This window comes from Antechinus flavipes, chromosome 6 (assembly GCF_016432865.1).
Source record: "Antechinus flavipes isolate AdamAnt ecotype Samford, QLD, Australia chromosome 6, AdamAnt_v2, whole genome shotgun sequence".
Taxonomy (NCBI): domain Eukaryota; kingdom Metazoa; phylum Chordata; class Mammalia; order Dasyuromorphia; family Dasyuridae; genus Antechinus; species Antechinus flavipes.
The window spans coordinates 15,501,118-15,517,280 of NC_067403.1; the positions used below are offsets into that span (position 1 = coordinate 15,501,118).

The following is a 16,163-nucleotide window of genomic DNA, read 5'->3' on the forward strand; positions in this document are numbered from 1 at the left end:
AGGAGCAGAGCGCTGTAGTGGTGCACTTCTGGGCTCAGGGCCTTGGTCCTGGAAAAGAGGGAGGCCTGACAAACTCCTTCCAAGATACAGATGTGACCTTAGTGCCCAAGTCAGGGAGAGACAAAGAGACAGAGGGAACTACAGACTGATGTTGCTAATGTATAAAGTATAAAGTACTTTATAAAGTATAAAGTATAAAGTAAAATTAAGTATTGAGCAAAAATTAAATTAAAAAAAAAAAAAACCAAGTACTAGCAAAGAGCCTACACATTGACTAGGATGGATTTATTCCAGAAACACAGGGTTGCTTTAAAATTAGGAGAACTATCAATGTAACAGAACATTTCAATAACAATAAAAACCATATTATGATATCAATAGATATAGAAACAACTTTTAACAAGCTACAACTCCCATTTCCATTTTACAAAACAAATCTTGAAAACATAGGAATAAATGAAACCTTCCTTAATATGATACATAGCTTATCCTAAAACTAAAGCTAATGTTTTATGTAATGAGGATTAACTAAAGAATTTTCCAATAAAATCAGGAGTAAAGCAAGGATGCTACTAGCTATAGCAGTTAGAAAAAAGAAATTAAGGGAGTAAATATAAGCAAAAAGGAAAAAAAACTATCACTTTTTGCAAATGATATAAAGGTTTATTTAGAAAAACGTAGTCATCTAAAAAATTAACTGAAATAATATTTTACAAGCTGTAAAATGTAAAACAAATCCAATTAAGTCATCAGCATTCCTCTCTAACATCAACAAAAACCAAGAGGCAATGACAGAGAAATTCCATTTCTAAAACTACAGAACATATAAAAATACTTGCAACTCAACCTACCAAGACACACATAGGAATTACATAAATACAAGTACAAAATACTTTTTACAGAATCAAAGACATACCTAAATAATGAGAGAAATTTTTATTATTCATAAATAAGTGGACCCAATATGCTAAAAATGACTAATACTATCTATATTAATTTACTTATTTCAATGATAAGTCAAACTACTAAAGGATTATTCATTAGGAAAAAAATTAACCATTCCTCAAGAAAAACAAAGGGTCAAGAATCTCACTGGAAATGATGGAAAAAAGCAGGAAAAAGGAGTCTAGCAATATCAGATCTCAAACTATACTTACAAAATAGTAACCATCAAAGTGAATTGGTATCAGAAATAAAAGTTGATTAATAACATAGATTAGATATACATGTATATATAGAAACAAATGAACATGATGACTTAGTACCCGATATAGCAAAAAACCCTCAGCTACTGATGTAGCAAGTATTTGAAAAAATTCCCGCACAAACTAAATACAATCTATCAATACATGTTTTGAAAATGTAAATCTCTTCCAACATAACTGGCATATCAGGGAACAATGTAAACATAATGCAAATTTCAAATTTGTACAATTTCTTCCTGGAGAGACAGAAAGAATAGAGAAAACTATACCTCTTTAAGTAATTCTTAAGTTACAACCATTCTAGTATCCATTTACTTCTATCAGCAAACTTCAGGTCTTGACTTTTCTTTTCTTTCTTTTCTCTTTTTTTTCCCCCATCAGCAAAATCAATGCTATAGTTACTATATATATACTGGTGTAGTAGTAGCTGCTGACAAAAGACGGGTTCACATCAGCACATCCCACTTTCCTACATAGCCTCTAATTAGGCCAGTATTGGAGGTCTGCTCAATTCTTTGCTAACCTGGGCCCATGGGAATCTGGATATAAGCCAAGCAGCAGCCCAGTCCATTCTATGCCATAGTCGCCACCAATATTTACTATAGTACCCATGTATTTCTCAACCATTCAACATGTATAAAGTTATGCTACTATGTTTATTATGTTCCTACATTTTTTTAAATGAGTCACTACTTTGTAACATCTAGTTAGAGAACTAACTTAACCGAACAAAACAAAATCTCACAAAATATACTGAGATAATCTCTAAATAGATACATGATTTACACACACAGGTGACAACATAAATTAGAGGAGCAAGGAAAAAAAATTACCTTTCAGACATATGGATAGGGAAAAAGAGTTCATAACCAAACAAGGGGTAGAAATGATAACAGAAAATAAAATGGACAATTTTGATTACATAAAATTACAATATTTATATGTGTTTTTATACATTTTATACATTCATTTATACATGAATAAAAACAAATGTAACTAAAATTAGATGGAAAAGAGAGGGGGGAAAGCTTGACAAATTTCTCATTTCCAAGATATATAAGACAAATTTTAAGAATAAGAACCGTTCTCAAATTGATTATCAAAAAAAATATGAATAGACAGTTTTCAGGAAAAAAGTACAAAGTATGAAATATCCCAACTACATGAAATATCCCAAGATACTAATATGTGAAAAATGTTATTGAAATGTCCCAACAAATGAAAAGTTCTACCTCATACTATCCATCAGATTAGTGACACTGAAAAAAAAGAAAAAGAAAAATAATAAATGTTCAAGGTACGATGAGAACAGGCAATTTAAATGCCTATTCAGGAGTTATAAATGTATCCAGTCGTTCTAGAAAGCAATTTGGAACTATGCCCTCAAACTCATAATTGATACTATGAATACTCTTTGATCTAAGCAATAACTTATACAACTAAACTCCAAAGAAATCAAAGAATTCATATGTGTATGTATGCACATATACATATATATAAGATATATAAACACATATATATTTATAAGTGTATATATAAATATATATACACATATGTATATATACACAGACACACACATATACATACACATATATCAGCAATATTTATAGTGGGGATGTGGAAACTAAAAGAGATGCCCATGACAAAGGACAATGCTAAATAAATTCTGATATATGAGTGTGATGGAATACTACCATTATGCTATAAGAAAAAGCTAAGAAGCCTCAAAGGAACTGATGAATAATGAAGTGAACAAAGTCATGAAAATAATTTAAACAATAACAACATTGTCAAGACTAACAACTCTGAAAGAGTTAAAAACTGATCATCACAATGGCCAATCTCAATTCTAAGAAACTAAGGATGGATGTTTGCTATCCATCTACTGACAAAAAGGTCCTCGACTTTGAGAGCAAAATAATGGCTAATGTGGAAATTTGTTTTACTCAACTGTGTATATTATGCTTTTATGTCAAGGTGGGGGGAAGGGGGGGAGGGAAGAATAGACTTTTTTAAATTTAAAAATTAAATTAAATTTAAAAAGACTGGACACATTATGTTTAAGAAACAACATGTCTTGTAAGGATTATAAATTCATCAAGTCCATAATAAAACCATTGATTTTCTGCTTCTGAACTTCACTATTTCTGTCAAGATGAACCTCATCCTTCTACTCCCACAGCATCCTCCTCACTCCCTGAGCCAACATAGCCCCTCAGAAGTCATCTTGTCTACTCTACTTCCACAATATCCCCTTCTCTCTATTTACACAGCTACTTCCCTAACTTAGGCCTTTATCACCTTTTACCTGGACTCCTGCAGAAGCCTCCTCACTGGTCTCATCGCGTCAAATCTTTTCATTCCAGGAAAATGTTCCTCCATGTAGACACCAATGTGATTTTCCTAAATCCCAAGTCTGGCCACGTCTCCGTACTGATTCATAAATGCCAGGGGCTTCCAATGACCTCCAGAACCATATACAAACTCTTCCAGCTTTCACACACCTGTTCCTACCCTAGCTTCCTAAACTTCATGCATCCTGTGTCCCACTCTGTGGGAGCCTTTTTGATATTCTTCATCCATGACACTCCATCTACCTCCGTGAATTTGCAGAGGCTGCTTACCATCACCTCTACTTAGAATCCCGAGCTCCATCAAAGCTTAACTCAAGCTCCACCTCCAACAGGAGGCCTTTCCTAATCCATCTAGCTGCTACTGTCTTGTGCTCACCCTACAATTAACTATGTTTGTATAGGCTTACATAGGCATGTTATTTTGCTCAATAGAACCAAAGAAGAGAACTATTTCATTTTTGCCTTTGTGTCCCCAATGTCCAGCAACAGTGTCTGCATATAGTAGGCACTCACTGAATGCTTAACTGCTTTAAATTAGGGCAAACTAAAATTTGGACTAGAAAATTTATATTTGCTTTCATCTAGAAAGTAAAATATTTGCGTCTGTGCATATTGCATATATTGTCTCTTCCCAATAAAAACAAAAAGAACTATTGTGTTAAAAAGTGATTTTCAATATATTTAGAAAAACTGCACATTTAATCTATATTGGATCACTTATTGTCTAGGGGAGGAGGAAGGAGAAAGGGAAGGTGAAAAATTTGGAACACAGGTTTTTTAAGTTTGAATGCTAAAAACTAGCTTTGCATGTGTTTTGAAAAATATTACAATAATTAATAATATTAGCATATATAATATATAATAGTATTAATAATAATAGTATATTATTATAGTCATAATAATTTCCAAGCAAGATTTTTTTAATTTTCAATTTTTTCTCAAGGGAGCTGTATCTTAACACATTTAAAGTATAAAATTAAACACTGCTATATCTTGAGATAAAAACTAGATATGTATCATTACTAATCTTTATCTATCATACAGCAAATTTCACTGGTAGCTCCCACCTCTGATTATCAGAAGTGTCAAAAACAAAAAGCCCACGGAATGAACGCATACTGAACTAGAGATGGCAGCAGAAATAAATGAACACAAAAAAAAGATGACATCCAACACTGCAGGAAAACATCTTATAAATAATAAGACAAAGAGCAGCTTTTCATGAAGAATAGCTAATAGTACTGGGGGGAGGGGGAACAATCATAATTTTAACATAGGCAGAAGGTAGAGGGTTGAATCCATTCAAGTGAAAAGAAAAAAAAAATCATTTACATTGTATTAGTTCCTTTTTACCCCCTTCCCTTATTTCAGTATATTCTTTTCATATTCTACTATGCTTTCCTCAACAATTCAGAGGAATTCTCTCGCTCCTCTTAGAAAGAGATCAATTTAGTTAATTATTCCCAAAAGTTAAACATATTAAAATAAGAATATCTACATTTTATTTACAAAATCAGTTAATGTGTAAAGAGCACTATACATGAATTACTTACTTATCAGGCACCCTTGGAGCAAAACAGGATGTAGTAGAATGAAGACATAGAATGTTATCAGCCCCAAGCTCTTTTATTTTAGCTTCCACTTCCTTCAGGTCTGTGCGTAACTCATCACCTTCTAAAACATTCTCTATCACCACAGGTTCAAAACCTGACAAAGGTAAACAAAAAGAAAGGTATTTATGCATGAAATGGTTTCTATAAGGAAAGATTATAAAAATAGTAGGAATTAGTCCTATTTCTAAAGTTTGGCTGATTATTGCTTCTGGTAAAAGATAGATTTCCTAAGTAGTGTAGGAAACAAGAAATGAAAGTAGATTTATTTATATAAATATAGAGATGAAGATGACCAAAAAGAATGTTTTTTCAATTAAGTATTAAGTAACACAGCAATTAGAGTAACAGTATAAGACTTTAAATCAACTTAAGATGAGTTTTTAGGGAAAAGAATGAAATTAAAATACAGAAATCACTGTAGATTGATCTATCATATACAAATTCTACTCATTAAGTGCAACTATTTAACATTAGAACAAACAGCTATTCAGTGAAAACTAACACATTTTAAACTGAGGGGAAAACTGTTTCAGACACTTGTATGTATCATTAAGCCAGAGCAAATTAAAAGATTCCACATAAAGATATTATGCTTCTATTTTCAAAGTATTATATATTTATACATCTTTATGCAGAAATTCTTGCTAAGACATTAACTAGAAAGAATGCAGAGGTTATTTTAAGTATATCATAAAGGTAACTACTATAAGGAAAGAAAAAAATTATGAGTACAAGCCTTGGGGACTGGTAAAAACAATAAATTGGGAAGTGATGAATTTAAGGCTGTTTGCATATCAAGCACAAGCACAATTTTTTTATTGTGATGAAATTGCCCTTCAAAATATGAGTTAAAAAAAGTAAAAAAGTGTTACAATTAACAAGCAACTATGCCACTAGAGTAATATGGCAATTGAATTTTAGAAGTTAGATGAGCTTTTATAAATCACATAGCCCAATTCCTTTACTTTACAGCTAAGGAAACTAAGGGCAAAAAAGATTAAGTTAATTTGTCCAAGACAGAAGAGTAGCCGAGCTAAGCCGAGACCAACTGAATCACAGAACGTACACTGGGGAAATACCTGACCGCAATTTGAAGAATATGAATGATGTTTTGTTGAGTAAAAACAGCATCAAAGGTTCATGGATTTAGAGCAGAAGGAGTGTTAGAGATCATCAAGACCAAGCCTTTCACTTTACAGATGAGGAAACTGAGGCACAGAGCTATTAAGTGACTTGCCCAGAAAGACAGGCGCTAAATGACTCTCTGGCTCCCCATCCAGTTCTCTCAAGAGATAGACACCTTCTGAAATTTCAGGTGGGTCTCATTTTCCTCTATCACAACGCATTCACAACTTGCTCATCCTTCAATTCTTGTGTAGGTTTCTCATAAAACCTCCAGATTCCTTTGATTATCTAGGCGACACCTTCCCCAAAAACGGTTTCGATCACTGGGTGTGGAGACAAGACTTGCAATGAGGTTTCCTTGGCTCCAAAGCTAGTTCTCTTTGTAAGATGCCATTCAGCCTCTCAAGTAAAAGGGAGAAAGTCAAAATCAATCTGAAAGAGTGAAGACGGCTAGATTGTGAAGGACTCTGAATAACAAGTTTTACTTATTATATTAGATGCCACAGGAAGCTACTGAAACATCTTAAGGAGGTGACATGGTCAAATTTCTACTTTAGGAATATCAAATCTGGCAAATTGCAGAGGAAGGACTAGAGAGACAGGATAGCCAGGTAAGAGGGAGACCAAGTCGGCAAAAAGGAAGAAGGCCCTGAATCACATAAGTGCTTCTACAAGAAGAAATATTTTTAAAATCAATGTTTATTTCACTCTATTGCATTATTTATATTTTTATTATATATCCTTGTCAAATAGAAAAAAAAGTCTGCAAAGATTACAATAACAAATTTTCAATTAAGGACAAATAAGCACAACTAAATATCATTGTCAGATGTGTTGACAAAGAAAGGGGATATAAATGGTGGAAAAGAGAATTGAATAAAATTAAATATATTTAAAGGAGATCCACATTCAGTCGATCAAATGATCACTATATATCAGAAATGTAAAATGACAGGCTTTGGCAACAGACTGGATGTAGAGGGTGAGAGGAAGGGGGACTAGGAGGACCGTGGGCTCCTCAACAAAAAAACAGACAAGTCAGGAAGAGGGGAGGGTTTGGAGTAAACAAAAGAGGACGAATTTTGTTTTGGATGTGTGGAGTTTCAGATGTCTGTAACGCATCCATTTTGAGATGTGTAAAAAGCAAGTGGAGATACAAAGCTAAAGGCCAGCACAGAAGTCAGGCCTGCCTACGTCTATAATCTTCCGTCTGGAGAAGTTACGTGAGAAACAGTGAGATAGATCATCAAGGGAAATAAAGGGGACAGACCCAAAAGCCCAGGACAGAGGTCTCATGAGGTGGCCTGGAAGAGAGGGACATCACAAGGCAACTGAGGAAAGTTGGAGGCAAGACAAGAGTCAGAGGAGAAGGAGGTCACAAAGCCTGCAGAAAAACCCACACACAGGTGTCCCAGAAGGGGGAGAAACCACCAGCAACCTAGATGCCCATTTTCCCATCTAGAGGAGAAAAAAAAACCTTCTGACATTTGTATTTTGTAGAAAGAATCGAGACTAAATCACAAATGTAGTCTCTGGTATTGTTTCGGAAACTACAAGCACAGCTTCCATTTGGGATTCTCCTACTGCATTAAGTGTGATTTATTGTAATCCTGTTTGACTGAAGCATAACTGCTGGAAGCCCCATAAATCTGAGAGGATAAAACTCAACAGGATGTTTGTGGTTTTCTGCAACTGATTTCCAACATCCACATGAGGTTCCCCCCCAGCCCCAAGGTATCAAGAGCTCCTCTCGGGATGTTTCTAACAATCATAGGCAAGCAGACTGACCTTACTGAGATAACCACCCAATGGCCCATGTCACCAACTCTATGATAAGAACCAGCCCATTCTAGTTCTCCCTACAGAAAACAGGTATGTGATGTCTCTGACTAAAACTGTGGCACAGTTACTGTGCCATAAGAAATGAAAAACACAACCAACAGAGAGAGGCGTGGAAAAACATATGAATTGATGCAAAGTGAAATCAGGCCAAGAACGCAAAAAACAAAATGACTACAGCAAGGTAAAGAAAAAGAACCACAAAACAAGAAAAAAAACTAATGTGGGAGGAACAGGATAGAAAAATCCCAACCCCAAAGAAGAGATAAAAGAAGATTTTTTTCCACTCCCACTCCTTTGCAGAAGTTGAAGGTCTATGGGTATGAAATATCCCATATTTTTTTCAATGTATTAATTAGCTAGTTTTCTTTTTTTTCTCCTCTTTTAAATACTTCACTATATCTAATAGCTTTCCCATTTAAGAAGAAAAGGGATACAGAAAGAGATTTGTGATGTACAACCATAAGACAGCAAAAAAAAGCACATCAAAAAAACAGGCACCTATGTCTAAGGCCACCGAGGATCATGAATATGTACCAAACTCAAATTGCCTTAATGACTAATTATGAATGCATAAAAAAACTCATTTTAAGTGCCCTGGCCAATTATCACTCAGAAAAAAAAATTATACATGAATTTATACATTCATCTGCCTGAACAATTAAGGCTCTTAAACCTTCCTGAGCAATTAAGGCTTATAAACTTTCAAGAACACTTGACGAACTGGAGTCCTACTAATAAAGGCTGACATTAGAAATATAGCTTCTTCATTATATAAGCAAGAATAATCCAAAGATTCATCTTATTACCATTGTACAAACATGAATACTTATACTGGCATGTAAAAGACTAAAAGGAACTCTACAGACTCAGAGGAATATGCCCTTCAATTAAAGTATACAAGAGGATCATGGAGCTTTCGCATTCCCTGCACTCATGAATCAGCCAAATGTAATTCATCTCATCCATAACTGATCTCCTTCAATAAATCCCACTGGAGCATTCAATATTGTGGTGTATTAAGTTTTGCTTTCACCATTAAGAGAATAGTGTTTATCATGTAACTTCATGTGAGTAACCTTAATAGCTAAATGCTGGGGAAAGAAAAGAAGCTTTTTTACTTCTTCAACCCTTGAAATGAACCCAATGAAGCTAAGAGTAGAGTACAAGCAAGCTTTTGGGCCTCATTTCCAAAATATATAGAGAATTGACTCTAATCTATAAGAAATCAAACCATTCTCCAATTGATAAATGGTCAAAGGATATGAACAGACAATTCTCAGACGAAGAAACTGAAACTATTTATAGACATATGAAAATATGCTCCAAATCATTATTAATCAGAGAAATGCAAATTAAGACAACTCTAAGATACCACTACACACCTGTCAGATTGGCTAGAATGACAGGGAAACATAATGGGGAATGTTGGAGGGGATATGGGAAAACAGGGACACTGATACATTGTTGGTGGAATTGTGAACACATCCAGCCATTCTGGAGAGCGATTTGGAACTATGCTCAAAAAGTTATCAAACTGTGCATACCCTTTGATCCAGCAGTTCTACTGGGCTTATACCCCAAAGAGATACTAAAGAAAGGAAAGGGACCTGTATGTGCCAAAATGTTTGTGGCAGCCCTGTTTGTAGTGGCTAGAAACTGGAAAATGAAAGGATGTCCATCAATTGGAGAATGGTTGAGTAAATTGTGGTATATGAATGTTATGGAATATTATTGTTCTGTAAGGAATGACCAGCAGGATGAATACAGAGAGGCTTGGAGAGACTTACATGAACGGATGCTGAGTGAAATGAGCAGAACCAGGAGATCATTATATACTTCAACAATGATACTGTTTGAGGATGTATTCTGATGGAAGTGGACCTCTTCGATAAAGAGAGCCTTAATTGATCAAAGATGGACAGAAGCAGCTACACCCAGAGAAAGAACACTGGGAAATGAATATAAACTGCTTGCATTTTTGTTTTTCTTCCCGGGTTATTTATACCTTCTGAATCCAATTCTCCCTGTGCAACAAGAAAACTGTTCGGTTCTGCACACATATATTGTATCTAGGATATACTGCAACCCATTCAACATGTAAAGGACTCTTGCCATCTGGGGGAAGGGGTGGAGGGAGGGAGGGGAAAAATCGGAACAGAAGTGAATGCAAGGGATAATGCTGTAAAAAATTACCCTGGCATGCGTTCTATCAATAAAAAGTTATTTAAAAAAAAAAAAAAACAAGCAAGCTTTTGCAAGGAATATTCAACAATGGAAGATCATATCTTTATTGTTTCATAAATAATTAGAAGAGCTCATAGAAAATCCATTGTGTTTACCATTGTGTCGACTGTGAAAAAGTAGCTCTCTTTCCCAAAAGTATCTTAAATACATTCATGAAATAGCTTTCAAAGATAAAACAAAAACTATACCATTGTTCAACTACCCTCTGCTCAAAAACACCAAGAAAACTGCAAAACAGAAGTTTTTTCAACATATAAGACAAAGCAGTGTTGAAGTTGAAGAGGAATTCCCTTTGGATTGTGATATCCTCAAGGTATTCAGATTTGTGGATGAGTATCTCCTAGAAGCCTTCTGCAACACTTAAAGAGGTTCACTTGCCCATCCTTACAACAAACACCAAGAGGATAAAGAATATCTATTACCCAGATTACATATACTGGAATGCACAACCTAGAGAGCTCATGAGAGAGCGAGAGACAGACAGACAAAATATGAGAATTACCTGGAAGAAAACACACAAATGAACAAGTTGGGCCTATACTTGGACAAGAGAAAAGCAAGCTGGACTGCCTTCAGGAAAGGGCAAAGTTGTCATTACTGATCCCAAGCTTCCCATGAAAACAATGGCTCATCTTTTTAATACTATTATTTTACTGGGTTTACTTTGGCAGTAAAACATGGAACACGATGACCTTTAAATAATTAAACATGAATACCATACAATACAATGGAGAGGTACCAGTGGTTAGCAGACTGACACATACATAATGGCAAAATCTGAAGAACAGGAGTAAAATATGTCATACAGAACTTGCATAAAAGGAAAAGAAAGGCCAAGGTCATATGAGACAGTAAGTGGCCAAGGAAAATAAGGAATACCTTTAGAATGATGTGTCAAACCCATGGGAGGAGATGGACTAGTACCCCAGCTAGTCATTATCTTTCTATTTCCTGTCATTAGAAAGCTAGAGATGTAAAAGAATTCTAATTTCCTGTTGCCTAGGTACAATTACTACTTCATATTATTTTTATAACTTGCTATCACTATTTCCCTTTTCTTTTCCTTTTATTTGCTTGGTTGAGGATAGCATTGGTTAGGAACAGAAACTGTACTTTCTACTTCTGCAGATTGGTAAAACCAGGAAACAGTAATATTTTTTTGAATGAGAAAGTTTAAAGAGTATTGTAATAGTTTCAATATGTGTTCTTGGGGGTGGGGCAGGCTAGATGATGCAGGGGATAGAGTGCTGGCCCTGACGTCAGGAAGACCCAAGTTCAAATCCAGCCTCAGAAACTTAATACTTCCTAGCTGCAAAATAAATAAATAAATAAATGAATAGACATGTTCTCCATCTTCAAGCAATCTATCAATCAAGAAGCATTTATTAAGTGCCTCCTGTATGGCAAAAACCATGGGCACCTATGAGTATGCACACATATAAGCATACGTAAAATAAATATAAAGCAGGTATAAAGTACTCTGGGTAAGACTCCAGCTGGTAGGTTCCCAAGGAAATCCTTATCTAGAAGATGGTACTTGAATTGTGTCTCAAAGGGTAAAGACAAGAAAGGCATGCATCCCAGGCATGGAGGACAGAGACGGAAGGTCCCACGTGAGGAGCAACCATGAAAGTCAGCACAGTGTACTGTCAAATGGAAGAAAGGAAACAATAATTAATAAAGCTGAAAAGGGAAGACTGGGACCAGGTTGTGAAAAGCTTTAAAAATCACACCGATGAGGTTAGATTGGATCCCGGGGTCACATTGAGCCCTATAGGAGCATCCCCTTTGGCAGCAGTGTGGACGACAGACCAGAGGAGGGAGACACTTGAAACAAAGAAGACAATACAGGATCACTGTAACAGGTGGAGCAACATGGCTGAACAAGACTAATGATTTTATGAGTAAAGAGGAGGGGCTCTAAGATGTCCTGCGGATGCTGAGATGCCCTGCGAGAAAGTGGGCAGTCCAGTCTGAACACTGAGGTAAGAAGCTCGAAGACTGGAAGGCTGGTTGTGCCCACAACAGCAACTGTGAAGCGCAGAAGGGAAGGTCTGGGGCATCGATGATGAGCAGCTATTGCTTGATTGCAACTATTAAGTCCAAAAGCCAGTTACGGTCTCAGAAACAAAAGTGGAATTTAGTTCCAGGAACTATGTAGTATTTTTGTTTTTTTCTTAAAGCAAAGAAATACCCAGATTCAACTGTCAAGTCTTTAGAAAAGGAGAAAGGAAAAGAAAGGAAAGATAAAAACTGAGGTTTGGTGATGAGAGGAAAGAATGATTCCTAGCCATTCATCACTAGGCACTTATTCTGAAATATATATTAAATATGCTTTAGTGACCCATTATTTCAACTGACAGAAAGTGAACTTCCTAAACACCTTAGAAAGTTGCTAAGACTAAAAAAACAATATCAACTGGCTGATTGATGTTCTGGAACTGGCTCCCAATTCAATTTCTCCCAATTCAATTAGACTGATCTTCAGATAACAGATAGTCTCTTACCAAGCTCATATGACATAAAGTGTAACTATTAACAGATTCTCAGACCTCAGAGGTAACTAATTCAACCAACTCAGTATAGGTATCAACTTCCAATTAGCTACTATTATTCTGTTCTTGCTGGTCCAAAGATTATTCTTTTTAGCAGAGAAAAACAGGAACAAGGAAGAACTGAAAAGGCCTATTTTTTCTGTCATTAATGATCATCATCCCATGCACTCCAAGTAGCAGGCCTCTCTCTTGTCCAATTCTCCTTTTCTTTCCAATATGGCTAACAAAATCTTTTGGTCATCCTCGGCTTTATCTGCTAGCACCAACTTCAACTTATTCTGAGTTTTGTTTCTTCTGATATTATTCTTATAGGACAATGCAACACTTAGGTGTTCGTTTTCCATTACTGAGCACATTTTCCATCTTTTACATGTCTTTCAAATCTGTGTCAATAGATAATTTTCCCAATGTATCTGCATCCATCTTTTTTCTCAACTCTACCTTTCCCTCACTGGAAGTAAGGAAGAATCACCAAAACTTTAATAAAGAAGTTCTGACCTTAGTTTTATATCTTTTAACACCTTTGGAATACAACAATAAGAATGAACTTTAGACTACAAAACCTTCTTTTGTAAAAGTAAGCCTATCTTGAATTTTTTCAAAGAAATGGCATTTATTAAAATTACGTAATAACAACAGTAACTATAACTCTTTCCTCATAGAACTTTGGAGCTCCCATTCCTGCAAATACAATAGCTTGAAAAGAGTTATCCTGAACTCTTAAAGAAAATTTTTCCTATACAATCAGACTTTGATTTCTGACCCTGATGCTTTCAAGGCTATGATCTTTGCATCACTCAACAAATATGAATCAATTCTGATGGAAGTAGAATACTTTGATGGCTTGATAAGTTGTACAATTTCTATAAGGAATGCAGTACAAATACAGAAGTTCAAATTAATTTGAGACTATACAAAAATATGCTAAGTCTTAAAATTTATGATCTAGGCCTCATTTGAGCAAACATATGGAAACCCCAACCTAAATTTCTAACACTATTTGTTGTTTTGATCTTTTATCCTTCTTGAAAATTATGGAAAAGATCCTGCCTCATTATATAATCTTAAACTATGTCTACTTCTTAATTTCCTTGAATATCACAACCCAGTTATAGCCTTTGTTTCCCTTTAAGACACTGTGGCATAGCAGAGGGCTAGATTTAAGAGCAGGAAACTCTCAGTCCAATTCCTGTCTAATACAGTTTCTATGAGACCCTGGACAAATTATTTAACCCTTCTCTTCCTCAATTTTCTCTTCTGTAAAATGGGAGATAATGATAGAACCCATCTCACAAATCTGTTATAAAGATCCAACAAGATAATATATGTAAAGCACTTTTAAAATCTAAAGTTAGAAATGTTAGCCATTATTATTATTATTATTATTCTCCAATTTTTCAACAGTTATTTCCATTAGATCCAGTCATTCGGAAGGATACCTATTTGATTTTTAGTAATGGTTTTACTAGATTTTAGGGGGTGTGTATGTGTGTGTGTCCAACTTTTTATTATATTCTGTTTAATATATTTTTTGTTTTTCATCTGATTCTAAACAAGTCTAAAAGACTATGTAATTGCAAATTAACCTCACTGTATCAAATGATCTGTGATTTTTATAACTGTAGGAATCCTTCTGGAAATGAAAAATTTGAAGAAAACACAGTAAATGATTTTTAGAGTCTCAGGCTCAAAGAACTTAAGTAACATTTCTCTGGTAGCTAGTGTTGGAGTCCAGATCAGAAATTATTTTTTCCTGACTCTAACTGCAATACTCTATCTCTTGAGCTGCCTTGTAGCTCAATATTATAACATTAATGAAACACTAATACTATATTCTATTACCTGCAGTGACCATGGATTTAAAGCAGGACTTCTGATCGATCCGTGGCCAAATAATATACTTTGCCTTTGGTCTCTTGTGTCGTAGAGTCAAGAAACACAGGGTTAGACTCATACCAGTTGCCATTGGAACAACAAAGCAGTCAGCCACTGAACGAACACCTGTAAATGAAGAAGCAATTAGAAATGAAGTCAACTAAAAGCATTTCATGGAATCACAAATTCTGTGCTGGAAAGAACTCAAAGGCCATCTAGCCCAACTCCCTTATTGGTAGCAGGTCAGCAAAAAGTAGCACAATGAATATCATACACACCAGCCAGCCTTAGGATGTCCAGAACTAATAAATTGGCTATTTTGTTCAAAAGGCTAGAACCTGCGGCTTTGGGTTGCACAGCAGCAATATCACCTGATCTTCCAATCCCATGAATGAACCTAAACAAAAGAAGGGTCAATGAATGGGAAAAAAGTCTTATGCAAAATAATTCACTTACATGTATGCAAATAAGATAACCTAGAAAATCAGAAGCAAGAGCTAGCTTTTAGGGGCAGAATCTGAGGCTTAAAAGGGTCCACAGAACATCCAGTTAAAATTTTCACTGGATATAAGAATCTTCTCTACAATGTTACCAATAAGTATATTTATAATATGGAAACTATGATAATTAAATGATCAACTAATCATCCTCAAAAATTTAATTTCTCCTTCCCTTAACCAGAATGGGTAAGCTAAAATTTCATCAACACTTTGGGCAGTAAGGAGGAGTAACATTTGTTTCATCCTAATTTTTTTATTGTACAATTTTCTATCCAGATAAAAGAAAACTATGCTACTTTGCTGAACCAGGATTAGAATAGAAAAAGAAGGGAATAATCTAATAAAAATGAAGTGAGAACAAAACAAAGGGCATTTTTAAAGTATGACCTTTTAAAATGCTTATTATTAAATACCAGAAAATGCTGAGCTCCATGTTGTGTTACATCAAGTAACAAGTGTTACAACAGGCTCAAAATTCAAGTGAGCAGTACAAACATACGGGAGCTACTTGCACTTTACTCCAGTGATTTGTTTAAGCTCCGTATGGTAGGATTTATTGGGACCACTGACCTGAGAAAAAAACTCGCACATGTGATAGAGCAATGCTGCCCAAACTTTGGCAATGAAAAAAGTTTCCATTACTACTATCACAGTTCAAAGTCTCACAATGCTACAGTGCTATTATTAAAAAAACAGTGGAGATACAGAAATAGAACTACTAAGGGAATACACCAAAGAGATCAAAGAAAGAGGAAAAAGTCCAAATGTACAAAAATAATGACAGACGCTGCTTTTGAGGGGGCAAAGAACTGGAAATCAAAAAAACTGCCCATAAACTGATAATGTGTGT

The 16,163-nt window shown here is 35.2% G+C and overlaps 1 protein-coding gene and 1 long non-coding RNA gene across 5 annotated transcripts in view; both read right to left on the minus strand.

Moving 5' to 3' along the window:
- SEPSECS (Sep (O-phosphoserine) tRNA:Sec (selenocysteine) tRNA synthase) overlaps positions 1-16,163 on the minus strand; it is a 55,918-nt gene that overhangs the window by 34,329 nt on the left and 5,426 nt on the right. For all 3 annotated transcript variants that reach the window (XM_051963996.1, XM_051963998.1, XM_051963997.1), the window contains exons 3-5: positions 15,092-15,210; positions 14,781-14,939; positions 5,113-5,266 (exon numbers count right to left, since the gene is read on the minus strand). In XM_051963996.1, the coding sequence (XP_051819956.1) occupies positions 5,113-5,266; positions 14,781-14,939; positions 15,092-15,210 (432 nt within the window). The remainder of the gene's footprint in view (positions 1-5,112; positions 5,267-14,780; positions 14,940-15,091; positions 15,211-16,163) is intronic.
- On the minus strand, positions 1,554-4,505 carry LOC127539705 (uncharacterized). Of its 2 annotated transcripts, none has more exons than XR_007948024.1 (3): positions 3,514-4,505; positions 2,438-2,464; positions 1,554-1,632 (listed from the first exon to the last, which is right to left on the minus strand). It is a non-coding gene; the product is annotated as an uncharacterized LOC127539705 (long non-coding RNA). The 2 variants fall into 2 exon arrangements; XR_007948023.1 differs by having other exon boundaries at positions 1,554-1,635.